The sequence below is a fragment of the Eremothecium gossypii genome, chromosome V (assembly GCF_000091025.4).
Source record: "Eremothecium gossypii ATCC 10895 chromosome V, complete sequence".
NCBI classification, from domain to species: domain Eukaryota; kingdom Fungi; phylum Ascomycota; class Saccharomycetes; order Saccharomycetales; family Saccharomycetaceae; genus Eremothecium; species Eremothecium gossypii.
In genome coordinates, this window is record NC_005786.2 from 910,306 (window position 1) to 928,046 (window position 17,741).

Below are 17,741 nucleotides of genomic sequence, written 5' to 3' on the forward strand. Positions count from 1 at the left end.
GCAGCTTAATTAGGCGTATAAACTATCTGTACAGTAATAAAAATACTACACAAACCTAATATATGGAGATGTAGTTGTTAATCCTCTCCCGCTGGTTTTGCGCAATGCACTCTGCGATCCAGGTAATGTTGCGTACCTCTTGTTCGCGGGACTTCATCCACGCCCAGATTGTCGACACAGTAAACTGCTGGGTGAACGCGTCGCGGCACAACTCCATCTCGATTTTATAAAACTGGTCTTCGATATTGCCTGTGTCAAAGATGCCCCTATATTCGTGCACGTTACTGAGGACGGTCCGCAGCCCCTCGAAGTCCATCGCCTGCGTGGCGAGCTGCTCAGTGATCGTGGGGTACAGCTTGCCCATGTTAGGCAACAACTCCCGCTTCAGCTCGGAGGTAATGACATCAGAAGACTGCAGCGAATTCAACGCAATGTTGATCGCACGGCGGTCTGCCTCAAACTCGAGCAAGCTCTGCATGACTTCACGCGCCGGCTCAGGCACCTCCGAGCTCACGAACTCATGGAAGTCGTGCAGGTACGCGCGGTAAAGCTTGTTGCGGATGATTTCGATGTTCAAGTCATCCAGCTCGTCCGCTCCGTCAAAGCAGTCGCGGAAGTATGGGGCCAACGGCGTGTCTACCAGTACCGTCTGGTACAGAGATTCAAGGTCTGTGGCCACCGTTAGTGTTGGCAAGGTGTCAAACCAGCCCAGCGGGTGGCACCGCGGCAGAATCTCCGCCTTGTCGCGCTCGTGCACTGTCCCCGTGATCATCAGCGCCACGTTGTCGATCATGTATCCGTACGTGATGTAGTCCATGAAACGCCTCGTCGTCCCGCTCGACTGGTCCCGGATGTACTGGAACTGCTGGTACAGCTTGTGCGACGCCCGTTCCTGTATTACCGACGTCGTCAGCGCCTCCGATGCCACGTTCGACAGAAATCCACCATAGTCCGTAGAGGAGAGCTGTAGCTTCAGATCGTCCAGCGTGTCGCACTGTGTCAAATTCAGGTACTGGCTGCTGGTTAACAGCCCGTTACGGTAGCCCCGCACTACTCCCTCGATATACCCGTTGTCGACATTGAAAAATACCCCTTCCATCTTCGCCTACTGTTCAAGCAGTATCCGAATACTTCCTCGTCCACTAACGGTTGCCAAACCTCTGTATATCGTGGTTTCCGTAGTACTATTCACGCTATAAGTTTGGCATATGGCCCCTTTAATATGCTAAAGCTGGAAGATACTGTATACCGTTTGACATGATATTTGATGGTTCATGCCCGCCAACGGCGCTAGAAGCCCAGGCAGCTGGAGCTGGCATTCTGGCCCTCTGTACCCGTTGCCAGGTCCCACGGGGCCGCAATTGAGTCCATTCTTGCCTTGTACGGCGTCGGCGTTGGGCAGAAGCAGTCGCCCCGCTCGTAAGGTCTGTAGAAATCACCACCACTCCCCGGCTGGCAGCGCTGCCGAAGAGAAGGATTCAAAGATGGATTTGGCCGTTCGGGACGTTCTAGGAGATGTCAACAGCTATCCGAAGGCCGCAGACGCGCTGGTGCGAGAAGTGCTGACGGAGCGCCGCAGCTACGACGGGTATTTTGTATCGCAGGCAGTTGCCGGAAGCATCGTCGAGGACATCGCGGAGACCGAGGCCGCGATAGCGGGCCTGGAGCGACAGCTGCGCGAGCGGTTGCTAGCTCAGAAGAGACAGCTGGTGGCGGAGCTGCGCGGCAGCGACGTGCTGGAGGAGCTAGCGGGGATCTCGCGCGAGATCGAGCAGCTGTGGGAGCTGGACAGTGGCCGCGCGGGCAAGCCCGCAGACGAGAGCTTGGAGGATGTGGAGGCCCCGGAGGAGGCGGAGGACGCGTTTCACGCGTCGCTGCGGCGTCTGCGCACGGAGGGGCGGAGCGGGGCGGACGATGGGCTGGGCGTGGTGCTGGGCAACCTCGGCCGCGTGTGCGGGCTGCTGGAGGTGCCCGCGCTCGTCAGCACGTGCATCCGCACCGGCTACTACCAAGAGGCGCTGATGTGCCACGGTTACGTGCGCTCGCTGCAGCACAAGTTCCCCGGCGTGGAGCTCGTGGCCCGCATCGCCGCCGCAGTGCAGGCGGACATCTCGCAGACCATGCTACAGGGCCTGTCGCGCCTGCTGACCACCGCGCTGACCATCAATGCGATGAAGAAAATCACAGACTACCTGGCGTCGATTGACCCGTTCCAGGACGCGCCATCCGCGCTGCAGCAGCTCTTCCTGTCCGCACGGTTCCGCTTCATCGCCGGCGAGATCGACTCCTACGCCGCCGCCCCGGACGTCTCCGACGCAGTCCGCGAGATGCTGCTGAAGCGCAAGATCGAGTGCGTGCGCGAGCACGTCTACGGCAACCTCGTGGTCTTCAACTCGCGCTTCGTGCCAGACACTCGCCCCATCGCCATCGGCCTGTTCGGCGCCCCCGCCACGCCGCTGCCGACCAGCCCGCTGCTGCTGCACTTCGTTGATCGCTGCTGTACCCACCTGGTCCGCCAGCTCCCCGCGCACATGCCTTTCGTCGCGCCGGACTCCGTCTGCCTTCAGCTGGTCTACTGTTCCTTCCGTCTCGCGGACCTGAACCCTAATTTCCACCACCTCTTCATGAACGCCCTTCTTGCATCCGGCGCCTTTTCCCGCGCCGAACTCGACGCAGCCCTCGCCAAGCGCCTCGAGCTCGTTGCCACCTACTGACTACATACCTTTGCGGCACATACCGCTGGTTAGCCCCTTGTGAGCAGTGCCTCATGCGAATTTCCGCAACGCCCAGAGCAAACACCTCTGTACTAAAAAGAAGAGACCCCTGATCCGACCTTGTAGACTACAATCCTTTCCCAAGGGTTCCATACACTTACATACCTATCGTATATCGTACCTAGCAAGTGCAATGGCTAACAGGATCATCGTGGAACCCCTGACAACAGAGGACAGTCTGGCACTAGACAACTTCGTGACTTTGGATCCACGTGTACAGGAGGCCAGGGCTTGCAGGAAAGATGTCGCGCGGGAGGATGTCGCAAAAGAGGATCCCGCACGCAGAATAAATGCACAGGCAGCAGAGCGGCGGCAGACATTGCAGAACGGTTACACAGTCAGCACGGCAATGGCGGTGAAACGGACACCGACAGAAAAGAGCGAGAAGCCGGCAGCATCGACGAGCCGGCCGCGCGCGGACACAGCGGCAATGCTGGAGAAGGTGCAACAAGGAGGCGAGGCGTTCTTCCCTTGGTGGGAGGTGGGGTCGTTTGCGCGCGATGGGCACGGCAGACTTGCGACGGAGAACAACAAGATGGTGAAGGCCTACATCACGGAGCACTGGTACAACGACTGGTACCACAACACGTCGATTGTGGTCGGGACGTGCTTTTTCGCGTGGCTGGCTGCGTACGTGGGGCTGTGCTGGTGGGCGTTGGGACTAGTGTTCTTCTGCACCGGGTCTGTGTATCGGGCAGAGATGCGGCGATTCGCACGCAACACGCGGGACGACCTGGTGCGCGTGACGACGGCGGAGAACCTGGACCAGCGGCCGGAGACGACGGCGTGGCTGAACACGTTCCTGGCTAAGTTCTGGGTGATCTACATGCCGGTGCTCTCGCAGCAGGTGAAGGAGGCGGTGAACCCGCAGTTGGCGGGGACCGCGCCGGGCTACGGCATTGACGCACTGACGTTGGACGAGTTCACGCTGGGATCGAAGGCGCCGACGATCGACGAAATCCGGTCGTACCCCAAGAAGGGGGCGAACGTTGTGGAGATGGACTGGAAGTTCTCGTTCACGCCGAACGATGTGGCAGACATGACGGCCAAGGAGGTGAAGAACAAGGTCAACCCGAAGATTGCGCTTGGTGTGACCGTAGGGAAAGGCTTTGTGTCCAAGTCGCTGCCAATCCTCGTTGAGGACATCAACGTGGCCGGGCGGATGCGGATCACACTACTGTTTGGAGACACGTTTCCGAACATTAAGACGGCGTCCATTTCGTTCTTGGAGCCGCCAATGATTGACTTTGCGCTAAAGCCTGTTGGCGGCGACACGCTGGGCTTGGATATTATGTCGTTCCTACCGGGGTTGAAGTCCTTCGTTAAGGGTATAATCGACTCGAATTTGCGGCCTATGCTCTACGCCCCTAACAAGATGGACATCGATGTGGAAGAAATTATGGCTGCCCAATCACAAGATGCCATTGGTGTTGTTGCGGTCACGCTAAAGTCTGCGCAGGGCCTCAAGATGTCCGGTACTGTGAATCCATTCATTGAGCTCACCACCGACAACGAGATCGTGGGCATTGAAAAGGAAGTTCGCTCCAAGGTCATCAACGACTCGAAGGCGCCTAACTGGGATGAGACAAAGTTTGTTTTGGTGAATACGTTGCAACAGAAATTGCATTTGAAGTGCTTCCATATGGGCGGCTACCGCAAATCGAACTTCATTGGTGAAGCTGAGTTTGACCTCTCCGAGCTATATCAGCAATCGGAGCAGGAGGGTCTGGTCTACGAACTAGAAAATGGTGGTAAATCGAAGGGTATTTTGAAATGCGACATCCGTTGGTTCCCTGTTGCATCCGCGGACAAAGACAAGGAGAAAGACAAGGAGAAACAGAAGGAAAAGTTAAAAGAGGACGGCAAAGATTCGCAGGAAGATGGCGATACTACACTTGAGTCAGATGAACCATCGACGACAGAGAGCGAAGAGGACCTTCAAGCTATCGAATCGGGTATTGTGAAATTTGTTCTCCATAAGGTGAAGTACTTGAGCACCAGCACTTCTATTACCGGTTCCCTTTCTCCCTCTGCTGAATTGTTCGTGGACTCGAAGAAGGTGAAGAGTTATAGGACCCTTCGTCATATGAATGAACCATCGTGGGAGGATCCGGTCGAGATTTTGATCCCATCCAAGCGGACTACTGAATTTACTTTGAAGATTTATGATGAACGCTTTAGTGGCAAGGAACTAATCTGTGAATTTAGCGCACCTTTCGAAGAGTTGCTCAACATAGCGAGTAGTGATAGTGAGTATCTCACTGGTTCTCCTCAGGGTGAAATTTACTTCACCGCCGTTTGGAAGCCTGTCAATCTTCCCGAGGGTACAATGGAAACCACTCAGCAGATGGTTTCTCCATTGGGTGTGATACGTATGCATATTCGCGAAGCCTCTGTTCAGGGCGAGTTGGAGGGAGTCGGTGACATCGATCCATACTTTGTCATCTCTGCCGACAAGTCAGTCCTTTTCAGATCTAATTTCTTCTCGGACCAAAGCAACCCGAAGTTCAACAACCTTGTATACGTTCCCATCACCTCTCCGAACCAAACTGTCACTCTGGATCTCTACGATTACCAAAAAATTGGAAAAGACCGTTTCATTGGCAGCTGCCACTTCAAAGCTGCAAATATCATGGAAAAAGATCCGGGGACGGATAAGTATGTACCATCAGGATCAGCTGATGAAGTTTTGGAGTGGGTGTTATCTGACAAATCGAAGAGAGCCACTAGAAGCATCGTTACAGCATCTGTGTCTTTCATTCCTGCTGTTCCAGTATATGCACCATATGAACTGGCCAGGGTAGAGGAATTAGAGAAGAAGGTTGCTGAGAATGAGGAAAAGTTCGAGGCGGAGCAGGCTACGCTAAGAGAAGAAATGGAAAAGAACCCTGCTGAATACGAAGTGGTCGAAATAGAAGTGGATGATAAGGCGACTGCCCGCTTGGGTCAGAAGGAAAAGATGTCGTTCGAGAAACTTGTTTCTCATAACTCAGGTGTGCTCTCTTTCCGTATCCCTACCGGGAAATTGACAAAGTCCGATGCGTTCCTGCAAGTTTTGTTTGACGACTTTTCTTATCCTGCCGCTACCTCCAGCAGAGCAAGGACTGGTACCGTGCTACCACTGCATGGTGAGTTTTTCGTCCGTGACTTGAAGCATAGTATTATTACGTTCAGAGTGGCTAAGAGGCAGATCATTAAGAACCCCGATGATATTATCTCTGAATATACCTTCCAGACTCTAAGCTTGTTGGAAAAAGGCTATGAGCACCCAACTACAGTAGATGTTAAAGGCTCTACTGTTGATATTTGCTTCATGTACACTCCAAGCGCTGTGCCAATGCCTAGTTCCGAAAGCGTTCTGGACACCGGTTTCCTGGAACTTCAGGTTGTCTCAGCAGAGGATGTCCCATCTCATGACAGAAATGGTTTGTCCGATCCTTTTACCATTATCAAAGTGGATGGTACGAAGATTTTCAAGAGTGAAGTGATTAAGAAGACACTGACACCTGTTTGGAATGCAAGAACGAATATCCCAATACCCTCGCGCACGAGAAGTAAAGTGGATATAGAAGTTTATGACTGGGATAGAAGCGGGTCCAATGATATACTATCGAAGTGCTCTCTACCCCTTGAAGAACTTGTTCCAAATCAAGAGAAGGCATTTAGCCTCAAGTTACGCCCTCAGGGTATCATTCACTTAAAGGGCAGGTTTGTTCCGGAATACATACGGCCGGCAGTTAACGTGGGTGAAGGCGGTTTTGCTTCCATGCCTTTCAAGGCTGTGGGTACCGTGGCCAACATTGGAAAGGGTGTCGCAGGAGTTGGTGTCGGAGCTGCAGTAAATGTGGCAAGCTTTGGTGTTGGTACAGCTGTCAACGTCGCAGACTTCGGAATTGGTGGCTTACAAAAGGGAGGCCGGCTTCTTAAAGGTATTGGTGGTTTCGGATCTTCCACTCCCAAGCAAGATCACAGCTCAAAATCAGGAGCGGAAAAGCAGCCGGCCCCCAATGCCATACCTAACAACAGCTATGTCCCCGTCGAGAGGCAGCATACAGTTCTCCCCAACTCAAGCGGTACCGCAAATGAAGCGTCCGGCGAGCCTAACAAACAAAAGCTCAGTGACACTACTCGAGACACTGCTAACGAAACAGCCGCCGACGACGCGTGCAGCATCGGCGGGGCCCCTGGGCCTATCCCTAGACGCCAGCTCTCTCAAGCCAGCGTCTTCACCCGCTCTTTGGCCCCGAACAGCATCTACTCTGGCACTGTCACGTTAGTGTCCGCGGAGAATCTTGGTAAGACAGTGCAGTTACGCATATCGTTGACTAAGGATGGCAAACTGAAGCATCTCTACCGCACCGAAAAACAGAAAGCCGATGTCAACGGCGTCTGCACCTTCCAAGAAACCTGTGACTTCCAAGCGCCCCCAGAGGCCAGTCTAATTTTCGGAGCTGTGGCGCACCACACCTTCAGCAAGGACACAAACCTCGGCATCGCGCAGGTGGCCCTAAACGACTCTCAGATCAGGCAGGACGGCCAAATATTGATTAAACTCGGACCAGGGCATCTCATTTTCAAGCTTTCCTATGGTAAAGATGTTCCTCCCGTTCCTGTTATCCCAACGGCATACCAGGAGAACTAACTGAATTAAACGAGACTTTGTATCAGTGTATATAAACCGTGATAGGGTCCTTTCTCTTGTGCGCGGCAGAGAATAGATTATGTAATTTGTAACCGTTATTTTGTGACTGTTCGCCCGTACATCTATATATATATTTTTGTTATGTGCTATGTGTGGGTTTCTTGGCTACGATGTGTTGTCGTGCTGGGCTGCGCCACTCGCTGAGCCCAGCCCTGCCTAGAGCGCGCGTGGGGTGGGACGCTGCACCGCGTGGGCCGCCTGCCTAGCCTGGACAGGGCTGGGCGGTTTCCGTCCACGCACGCACGCGGGAACCAGCAGAGAGCTCACCCTACGCGGTGCTCTCCCGTAGGGAAGCCAGAACCGCATCTTGTGACAAAAAGTTAGAAGCTTCAGAACGCTGCACTATTAGGTCGAGGCGTTCATACCAACGAAAACATCAACGAAATGAGTGCCCAAAAAGTATGTGGATACGTGTGGAATTGCTCGGTCGCGAGCTGAGACTTCCTGTGATCAGGCTCTATGCTTGCTGGTTATCGCGGGCGACATGACTGGACGTTAAAACGGAACATGTCGGGCGTGCGATACAGAGATCAGAAGCATTTGAACCCGCATGGCAGAATCAGTCAGCGCAGAGTATCTTGTGGCTCCGGCCGGGCAGGTTTACGAAGATAGCTGAACAGAGTACTAACATGTATACAGGCTCCAAAGTGGTATCCTTCTGAAGACGTTTCTGCTCCAAAGCAGACTAGAAAGACCAACAGACCACAAAAGCTACGTGCTTCTTTGGTCCCAGGTACTGTCTTGATCTTGTTGGCCGGCCGTTTCAGAGGTAAGAGAGTGGTCTACTTGAAGCAGTTGGAGGACAACACCTTGTTGGTCTCTGGCCCATTCAAGGCTAACGGTGTTCCATTGAGAAGAGTCAACGCCAGATACGTCATTGCCACCTCCACTCGTGTCTCCTTGGAGGGCGTTGATGTTGAGAAGTTCAACGTCGAATACTTCGCCAGAGAGAAGTTGACCAGAAAGCAGAAGGCTGAGGCCAACTTCTTCAACGAGCAACAGCCAAAGAAGGAGATTAAGGCTGAGCGTATTGAGGACCAGAAGACCGTTGACAAGGCTTTGTTGGCTCAGATCAACAAGACCCCACTGTTGAAGCAATACTTGGCTGCTTCTTTCTCTTTGAAGAACGGTGAGAAGCCACACTTGTTGAAATTCTAAATTGAAACAACCAATATTGAGCGCTCTTGTTCCCACATAACGTTTTTTATTTAGGGTTTTACCTTAAGTGTATACAATTAATATCACACATCAAGTTCCACGTGTATCTCGGGGCCACCGTAGCGCCGCACTTGTTCTTGGTGTGAGACAAATGACATGCTCCCTCTGCAACCTGAGCGGTTCCAAGTCCACCTTTAGGCATATAGCCATGAACCATTGCAGGCTCATCAAACTACTTCTAATTTCTTTTGGCAAGCCGTTTCTTTTCCACCTGAAAATTTTCAGCAGGCGCCCTGTGTATATAAGAGATGAGCTCGATGGTTGCTGCTAGACTACTGCTCCGGCTGCAGCATCTCAACCAGTTAGATCTATAGCCAAAGATGTCCGAACTATTGCCTATGGCCACCTACAACTTGAACATTGAGCCCTACTCGCCCACCCCAGCCATAGACGTCACTGTCCCAGTGACCGTGCGGCTGACTATGGCCGCCATCGACCCAGAGTCCCTGGACGATGAGAAGAAGCCAGCGACCTTGCGTTTGATCCGCAGAAACCCAGCGTTCGACGACGAGGACGATTTGCTTGCCGACTCCGAGGAGGAGGAGGAGGAGGAATCTGAAGAGGAGTCCGAGCCCGAGACCAAGAAGCCTAAGAAGAAGGCCGCCAAGGCCGAGAGCGAGGAGGAGGACAGCGAGGAGGAGGACAGCGAGGGCGAGGACAGCGACGACGAGTTTGAGGAGTTTGTTCTTGCCACCCTATCTCCAGAATCGCAGTACCAGCAGACCCTAGACCTGGTCATCTCCCCAGAGGAGGAGGTGCAGTTCGTGGTCACGGGCTCGTACCGCGTGTCGCTGTCCGGTAACTACGTGCAGCACCCCTACGACGACGAGGACTCCTACGACGAGGACCACGAGGGCTGCGGCGAGAACTGCGCCTGCGACGACGACCACGAGGGCTGCGGCGACGACTGCGCCTGCGACGACGACAGCGACTACGACTTGACCCCGGACGAGGAGGACATCTTGGACATGGAGGACGCCAGCGACGTCGAGGCCAAGATCGAGGAGCTCGTCGAGCAGGAAGAGGCCAACGAGAAGAGAAAGGCCGACGAGGACGAGCCTAAGGCCGCCAAGAAGCAGAAGAAGGACCAGAAGGACACCAAGAAGGACGCTAAGAAGGACGCCAAGAAGGACCAGAAGGACCAGAAGGACGCCAAGAAGGACGCCAAGAAGGAGAAGAAGGTCGAGTTCAAGAAGGACCTGGAGGAGGGCCCCTCCAAGAAGAAGGACGACAAGCCCAAGACCAAGATCCTCGAGGGCGGCGTCGTCATCGAGGACCGTGTCGTCGGCTCCGGCAAGGCCGCCAAGAAGGGCGCCCGCGTCGGCATGCGCTACATCGGCAAGCTCAAGAACGGCAAGGTCTTCGACAAGAACACCAGTGGCAAGCCCTTCGTCTTCAAGCTCGGCCACGGCGAGGTCATCAAGGGCTGGGACATCGGTGTCGCCGGCATGGCCGTCGGCGGCGAGCGCCGCATCGTCATCCCCGCCGCCTACGCCTACGGCAAGCAGGCCCTTCCAGGCATCCCTGCCAACTCCGAGTTGACCTTCGACGTCAAGCTCGTCTCTCTTAAATAAGTAGCCCGCCTACATACCGCTGTATACTAACCAATCTGCTGTAGCCGCCGACGCCCGTGGCAAAAAGCACGCCCCCGCGCCGCGCCCTGCGCCCGCACGCCATGCGCCCGCCTGGCCGCGCAGCAGCCCGCAGCCGCGTCCGCTTTCCGCCACCACGTGACCTGCCGCAGCCGCCGATAGCCGCCGCCGACCACCGCACACCCCGCTCTCAGCTGCCGCTCGCACACCCCGCTCTCAGCTGCCGCTCGCACACCCCGACCGCACCACACCCCGCCACGGTCGCCTGCAGTCGCCTCCGCGGGCCCTGCTGTCGCCCCCGCAGGCCTACCGCGCGCGGCCCGCGGTGCGGCCGCAGCGGCCGCGATTCGCTCGGTCACTTTTAACGGGGCCACTATACGAGCGTCGCACAACGATCAAACGTCGGAACTCGCCATCGTTCACGAGTTGGTATTTGTTCAACAACTAAACAAAATACAAAAAATTTTTGAGGTGGAACCTAACTGTTGAAGCAGCTTGGCACGGAATTACAGGTTGACCGACTCTAAGGATATTGCGTGTATCAAGAGGATCTCAGTTGGCAGTGCGTTTGAGCGAGGATAGTGAGAGGCGACAATTTTGCGAAGCGTGAGAGCGGAATAGACGACCAGAGCCACTATGCCGCTTCTCTTCAAGCAGATCAAGCATGTGGTGACGCCGTTCGCGCTAAGCGCCTACTTCTGTGCGAAGCACCCGATCCACGTGCTCATGGCGACGCTGATTTTTGCGTCCACGGCGTACTTGACAGTGGTGGATGAGTACTTCAAGGGCTGGCAGCTGGACGCGAAGAGCATCTTCGCGCAGCCGGCGCTGGCAGACGAGTGCGTGCACTACTATCGGGCGCCAGCGAGCGACAACTGGACGCAGGTGACGGCCGGACAGCTGCAGGGCATGAGCGCGGACCACTACTACCTCATGGAGGTGGAGTTCGACGCGACCAACGCGACGCAGCCGTTGCCGGCGATGGACAACATCGTGCACAGGGAGGGCCACTCGCAATACGTCTTGCAGGACTCGCTGGCGCTTCCGCCGGTCTTGCGGACCGGCGACGCGGTGTGGAAGCTGCGCGCGCACCGCCACAAGATCTACGATATCAGACACTATCTGCAGTCAGCGTATAACGACCTCCGCGGGAGGATATTCGACGCAGAGCCCTTCGATGTCTTCATTATCGGCTCTGCCTACCTGGGCATGCTCTACACGATCGTGGGCTTGTTCCTGGACATGCGCAAGGTCGGGTCCAAGTTCTGGATCGGCTTGTCTGCGCTCTTCAACTCGGTCTTCGCGTTTGTGTTCGCCTTGTATACGTGCCAGTACGTGCTCGAAAAACCCGTTTCCCTCTTGAGTTTGGTCGAAGGCATTCCGTTCGTCGTGGCCGTGGTGGGCTTCCGCCACAAGATCAAACTCGCCGCCTTCGTGGTGACCCACTTCAAAAACTTCGGCATCTCCAAGCGCGAGACCGCCGGCGACATCGTGTACGAGGCCCTCCGCCAGGAGGGCCAGCGCCTGGTGCAGGACCACTTTTTGTGCATCCTTGCTTTTTCCGGCTGCTCCCTCTACGCGTCGTCGCTCGAGGTCTTGACCAACTTCTGCGTCTTGGCCGCGCTCCTGTTGCTCTACGACCTCCTGTTGACCTGCACCTTCTACGCCTCCGTCTTGGCCTTGAAGCTCGAGATCAACCTGATCCACCGCTCCACCGCCATCAAGCAGGCGTTGGAGGAGGACGGCGTGTTCACGTCCACCGCCGGCATTGTGTCGGATGCGGAGACAAAGTCCATGCTGTCGCTGCTGACGTCCAACACCAGCATCACCCTCCTGAAACTCGTTATCGTCCTGGGCTTTATCGGCGTCAACTTCTATAATTTCGGCACGCGCTGGACCTACAACGCGCTCCCGCCCATTGCCCCGGCCCTGCGCGCAGGCCCAGTCCCGACGTTTATCGCCTCGCAAATAGGCCCGTCCGCTATTATCTCCATGCCCCCGGTCCAGTACTACGAGCCCATGAAGGTGTATTTTCAGGTCGAGGATACCATCCTATCCTCGTTGCGGTTTATTAGCGTTGCCATAAGGGATAGGTTTATCAGTAAACTCGTATTGTTCGCATTGGCAATCAGTGCTTCTATTAATGTTTACCTATTGAACATCGCAAGGATCCATACCGAATTCACGACCAACGAATTGAACAACAAAAAGAAAGCCCGGAAAACGGCCTCCTTTTCGGTAGGGTCGACTCCGATTGTCGTCCCCGCCCGTGAAACTATCCCGAAATCTACCGTCTCTTCTTCGGAGACAAAGGTCGTAGGTTCTGTCGCGTCGTCTATAGTGCCGTCCGATGACGAAACTGAAACGGAAGACGAGGCAGAGCCTGTGCGCCCGCTAGCGACCTTGATTGACGTTTTGCGGAAGGGTGCAGTGAAAACGTTGAAGAACAAAGAGGTGGTATCTTTGGTTGTCAACAGTGAGCTCCCATTGTACGCCCTAGAAAAACAGCTAGGCGATACTACCCGCGCCGTCATTGTCCGCAGAAAGGCATTAGCAAAATTGGCGGATGCGCCTGTTTTGGAAACGGAGCGCTTGCCATACAAACACTACGACTACGACCGCGTCTTCGGCGCGTGCTGTGAAAATGTCATCGGGTACATGCCTTTGCCTGTGGGCGTGATCGGGCCATTAGTCATAGACGGCGTGGCGTACCACATCCCCATGGCAACGACCGAGGGCTGTCTCGTCGCGTCGGCCATGCGCGGGTGCAAGGCCATCAACGCGGGCGGCGGCGTGACGACGGTGTTGACCAAAGACGGCATGACGCGGGGCCCGTGCGTGCGGTTCCCGTCGCTGGCCCGGGCGGGCGCGTGCAAGCTCTGGCTCGACTCGGAGGAGGGCCAGGCGCGCGTCAAGCGCGCGTTCAACTCGACGTCGCGCTTCGCGCGCTTGCAGCACGTGCAGACCGCGCTCGCGGGCGACCTGCTCTTCATCCGCTTCCGCACCACGACCGGCGACGCGATGGGCATGAACATGATCTCCAAGGGCGTCGAGTTCGCGTTGCACCAGATGGGCGCGGAGTTCGGCTGGCACGACATGGAGATCGTCGCGGTCTCCGGCAACTACTGCACGGACAAGAAGCCGGCCGCCATCAACTGGATCGAGGGCCGCGGCAAGAGCGTCGTCGCCGAGGCCACCGTGCCCGCGGACGTCGTGCGCAAGGTGCTCAAGAGCGACGTCGCCGCCTTGGTCGACGTCAACATCTCCAAGAACCTCGTCGGCTCCGCCATGGCCGGCGCCGTGGGCGGCTTCAACGCCCACGCGTCCAACCTCGTCACCGCGCTCTACCTCGCGCTCGGCCAGGACCCCGCGCAGAACGTCGAGAGCTCCAACTGCATCACGCTCATGCGCGACGTGGGCGGCGACCTCCGCGTCTCCGTCTCCATGCCCTCCATCGAGGTCGGCACCATCGGCGGCGGCACCATCTTGGGCCCCCAGAGCGCCATGTTGGACCTCCTCGGCGTGCGCGGCCCGCACCCCTCCGCCCCCGGCACCAACGCGCGCCAGTTGGCCAAGATCGTCGCCTCCGCCGTGCTCGCCGGCGAGCTCTCCTTGTGCTCCGCGCTCGCCGCGGGCCACCTCGTCCAGAGCCACATGATCCACAACCGTGCCAAGACCCCCGCGGACCCCGAAGTGCCCTGCCGCCGCCCCGCCTGCATCTAGCCGCGCCTGCTGCCGCTGCCCGTTTCGGCCGCCGTATGCTTTAAATATCCTATTCTTATTTAACCGCACAATCGCAGTCACCGCCCAGTGCCCCCGCACCCCGTATCTCCAGCTCCGACCGTTGTCCGCAACCGTTGCCGCCCGCAACACGCCCATCCTCCGCTCCGTGCAGCCCTGCCCTGTGCCCTGCCCATTGTCCGCGCAGGCACCCCGCCGTAGCAACCGGAGAACAATGCATCTGTCTTCCATTGGCCTGCCCGTATTCACGACTGCAAACCGGCCCCTATACGGCAGGCTGCTCTTGCCTAACACGGCAGCACCAACCCCAAAATGCCCGCGGGTGCAACAATGCCCACCATCCGGGCAGCCTACCGGACGATCTATTGCGGGGCCTCCGCCAACGCTCTGCGCAGGTGTCGCAGCCCAAAATACGGTCAATCGCGTGCCCAGTTGCCGTCGCGAGGTCGCATTGTGTGCGGCGCCGCCATCTGGGCAGTGCAGATAACCGGGATGGCCGCGCAGTTCTCAAAGATGTCCCCGATTGTCCCTCGGCCCCTTCTGGACATTCCTGGCGATTGGCCCGCCGGATGCGGAGTGCCACAGTGAATCGTATCTGACACATGGTGACATCTGCCCTGAAATCAGTGAGACAAGGCGCGGACCAGGCACTGGGATGGGGTCGGTGCCAGGCACTATCTCCACGGATATTAGCGCGAGGAACCACAGCACGTTGCTGTGCAGGAAAGTGGGAGATCGACAGGGCAGCGTGCTATAAAAGTGGGCCGGGCGGCGGAGGCGGCGGGCCTGGCGGGCGGGCACGAGATGGACTACAGCGTGGCCAAGACGATCATCGTGGGGATCCCAGCGGATGACCCGCGGCACCACACGCCGATCTCGCAGGAGATCGGGAGCAACGGGAAGCCAAAGCGCAACACGTTCGCGTGCACGAGCTGCCACGCGGTGAAACAGCGGTGCATCCCGACAGACATGGGCGACATCTACCGCAAGCCGTGCTCGCGGTGCGTGAAGCTGCGCAAGCCGTGCGAGTTCGACCTGTCGAAGCGGACGCGGCGCAAGCGGCGCGCGGCGGGCGCGCGGCCGCGGCGGCGCGCGGGGCGGGCGCGCGAGCGCGCGGCGGTGCGGTGGGCGGGGCGTGGGGCGCCGCTGTCGCCGGCGAGCGGGCTGGCGGCACCGCCGCCGCTTGAGGGCGGCGCGGAGGCGGACGGGCTGACGGAGGCGGAGGAGGAGGAGGACGCGCAGGCGCAGCTGGCGCGGGAGCTGGCGCGCGTGGACGGGAGCGCGCGGCGGCTGGAGGCGCTGGCGGAGATGCTGGCCGCGGAGTCGCGCGGCTGGGGGGCGTTTCTGGAGGGCAGCGCGGCGGTACCGACGCTGAGCGACCCGGTGTCGCTGGGCATTGTGACGCTGGCGGAGGCGGAGTACCGGCTGGACTGCTACCGCGAGGTCGTCGCGGGCGGCATGCGCCTGCCGTTCCTGCGCGTGCCGAAGAGCTGCACGGCGGAACAGCTGCGAGTCGAGCAGCCGATCCTGTTTGCGACGGTGCTGTCGATGGCGTCGCTGGTGCTGCCGGGCGCGGCGGGCCAGGAGGTGGTCAACATGAAGCTGGATAACTTCGTGCTGACGCTGGTCACCCACTACTGTATGCGCATCGGCGACCGCACGGTCGAGCTGCTCAAGTCGCTGATCCTGCTCTGCATGTGGTGCAACTACCCCGAGTGGTCGCACAAGACGCGCTACCACTACTTCAACTACCTGTGCTGCAACCTGGTGCGCGACCTGGGCATGCCCTACGCGTACCGGCCCATCCTGGTGGGCGAGGACGAGGGCCAGCAGCGGAAGCTGTCCGCGATGTTGGAGCAGGACCCGGAGTACCCGCGCCTGATCCTGCTGGCGTACATTATCTCGCTCAACATGTCGGTGTTTCTGCAGCAGCCGATCCAGTTCCACTGGTCGCCTGTCGTGGAAAAGGCATGCAGCGACATCCTCGACGCGCGGTACGTCTCCGAGCTCTACTCCGCGGAGGACAATCAGATGCTGATGCTGTTCGCGAAACTGCACCTCTGCATGGAGCGTGCCTACTCGATGCAGCGCGTGAACTCCGGCTACTCGTTCGTTGCCGCCGACAACGACGACACATTCTGCTCCCTGTTCAGGGAGCTTGAGGGCATCAAGATGCAGATGCCAAAGCACTACTGCACTGGCTATATTCTGACTGTCGAGGCGTACGTGTACGAGTCGGCAGTCTCTTGCTATCTGCTAAGAAACGGGGCGCTGAACTACCCACTGCCGGACAACATCTCCGACGCCTTCCTGACCGCGACAGAGCGCTCGGTGGCCGCAATGAAGGACCTGCTCAGCTCAGGAAATGACATCATCCCCTCGATCCAGTTGCTCGGCGCGTCCCGGATCATCTACACGATGGGTATGTCCTTGCTCAAGCTTCGCTACAACGCCCTGACCATGCCGGCCTTCGAGCCGCTCAGATCCTCTACCGAGGAGATATTGCCGCTCTTGCAACGTATTGCTACATTCCTCGATCAGCTACACGAGAGCTACCCTTACAACCGATCGATTAGCAAGCTACAGTATGTGTCCGCATTGTTCCTCCACACGTACCACCAAAAGATCAAAAAATGCATATATAGGCAGGAGACCACGACATTCCCAACCCTCTGTATGCCAGTAACGCCTACCCTTGACAGGAGCTCACCATCCTCGGCGCAATTGTTAAGTGAGTCCTTGGGCTTTGCTAATATTCCTACCGGAACGAATAATGACATTCAGGCGGGCTTGCTTAGGGCGCCTAGCAGCATAATTGAGCCTGATGAAAAGAAATTCCATACCATCAAGGTCAATTCAATATACAAGCACATCGCTGGTACGCCTTCTGCGGAGTTCAGCGGCGGCCAGCTCTTCTGCGAGCCTAGCTCTGCGCCGCACTCTGTTGACTATCTGTCTGACTACCTGATGGACAACGCTTTTGTAGAGAGCGACTATGATGCCTTCAATGATGAGGTGTATGGTACCGCATTCTTCCCACAGCTAAAATGACTCGCAACGGTACGCCTACGAGGTACTATAGACATTGGTCATCCACTTTAGTTCTATCGTCGCTCAATTGCAATATTGCTTAACAATATATACTACGTAGCATATCCAGCGGTTCTTCATGCGCTCTAACAAATCATTGGCCTAGCATTGGCCCCAGAAACCGTTCTACAGCACTCAGGAAGTTCCGGTTGTTGATCTTGCGGAAGCCCTGCCCCCTCGTCTCACTTGCGCTCTCTGCGAAATCTACAGGCGACAGCATGTTGCGAGCCACATAACGTACATACACCTCGCCGTACAGATACTGCAGCACGTGGGCCAGGTCCTGATGGTTCAGGTCGCTGAAAAGCACGAACCGCAGTCCAGTGGGGGTCGTCAACAGATGGATGCGGTACTTCCCCGTCGAGATGGTCTTCACAGAGTTACTCTGCGACCCTATCCGCGTTGAAATAGACTGCAATGAGAAGATTATCCCGTAGATCAGTTTCGCAGTATCCTCATTCTGCTTGGAGTTTGTAGTCCCGCTAGAGCTATCAGCTTGCAGTGTCCATTCCCTATCGAAGATGCAGTTGCCTTAAGCAGCCAAACATGTTAGTATCGCACGGTTGGAGCGCACTGAAGAGACATACAGTGTTTGTCAAAGATCCAGAAGGAGTATATGGCCAT

At 57.0% G+C, this 17,741-nt stretch overlaps 8 protein-coding genes across 8 annotated transcripts; 6 read left to right on the top strand and 2 right to left on the bottom strand.

Annotated features, from left to right (window-relative positions):
- Positions 1–55: 55 nt before the first annotated feature.
- Positions 56–1,099, bottom strand: VMA6 (H(+)-transporting V0 sector ATPase subunit d; the record flags this gene model as incomplete). Its single annotated transcript, NM_210359.2, has 1 exon — positions 56–1,099. The coding sequence occupies one exon, from the start codon at positions 1,097–1,099 to the stop codon at positions 56–58; it is 1,044 nt and encodes a 347-aa protein (NP_985005.2).
- Positions 1,100–1,274: 175 nt separating this feature from the next.
- COG8 (Golgi transport complex subunit COG8) lies at positions 1,275–2,714 on the top strand (the record flags this gene model as incomplete). The annotated part of the gene is made up of 1 exon (NM_210360.2): positions 1,275–2,714. One exon carries the CDS (start codon positions 1,275–1,277, stop codon positions 2,712–2,714), a length of 1,440 nt encoding a protein of 479 aa, NP_985006.2.
- Positions 2,715–2,907: 193 nt separating this feature from the next.
- On the top strand, positions 2,908–7,416 carry TCB3 (Tcb3p; the record flags this gene model as incomplete). Its single annotated transcript, NM_210361.1, has 1 exon — positions 2,908–7,416. The coding sequence occupies one exon, from the start codon at positions 2,908–2,910 to the stop codon at positions 7,414–7,416; it is 4,509 nt and encodes a 1,502-aa protein (NP_985007.1).
- A 444-nt stretch (positions 7,417–7,860) lies between these two features.
- Positions 7,861–8,634, top strand: AGOS_AER149W (60S ribosomal protein eL6; the record flags this gene model as incomplete). The annotated part of the gene is made up of 2 exons (NM_210362.1): positions 7,861–7,875; positions 8,116–8,634. 2 exons carry the CDS (start codon positions 7,861–7,863, stop codon positions 8,632–8,634), a joined length of 534 nt encoding a protein of 177 aa, NP_985008.1.
- A 380-nt stretch (positions 8,635–9,014) lies between these two features.
- On the top strand, positions 9,015–10,268 carry AGOS_AER150W (AER150Wp; the record flags this gene model as incomplete). Its single annotated transcript, NM_210363.2, has 1 exon — positions 9,015–10,268. The coding sequence occupies one exon, from the start codon at positions 9,015–9,017 to the stop codon at positions 10,266–10,268; it is 1,254 nt and encodes a 417-aa protein (NP_985009.2).
- Positions 10,269–10,922: 654 nt separating this feature from the next.
- AGOS_AER152W (AER152Wp) lies at positions 10,923–14,009 on the top strand (the record flags this gene model as incomplete). Its single annotated transcript, NM_210364.2, has 1 exon — positions 10,923–14,009. The coding sequence occupies one exon, from the start codon at positions 10,923–10,925 to the stop codon at positions 14,007–14,009; it is 3,087 nt and encodes a 1,028-aa protein (NP_985010.2).
- Positions 14,010–14,831: 822 nt separating this feature from the next.
- Positions 14,832–17,078, top strand: WAR1 (War1p; the record flags this gene model as incomplete). The annotated part of the gene is made up of 1 exon (NM_210365.1): positions 14,832–17,078. One exon carries the CDS (start codon positions 14,832–14,834, stop codon positions 17,076–17,078), a length of 2,247 nt encoding a protein of 748 aa, NP_985011.1.
- A 133-nt stretch (positions 17,079–17,211) lies between these two features.
- On the bottom strand, positions 17,212–17,741 carry BET5 (TRAPP subunit BET5; the record flags this gene model as incomplete). The annotated part of the gene is made up of 2 exons (NM_210366.1): positions 17,212–17,648; positions 17,705–17,741. The coding sequence occupies 2 exons, from the start codon at positions 17,739–17,741 to the stop codon at positions 17,212–17,214; spliced, it is 474 nt and encodes a 157-aa protein (NP_985012.1).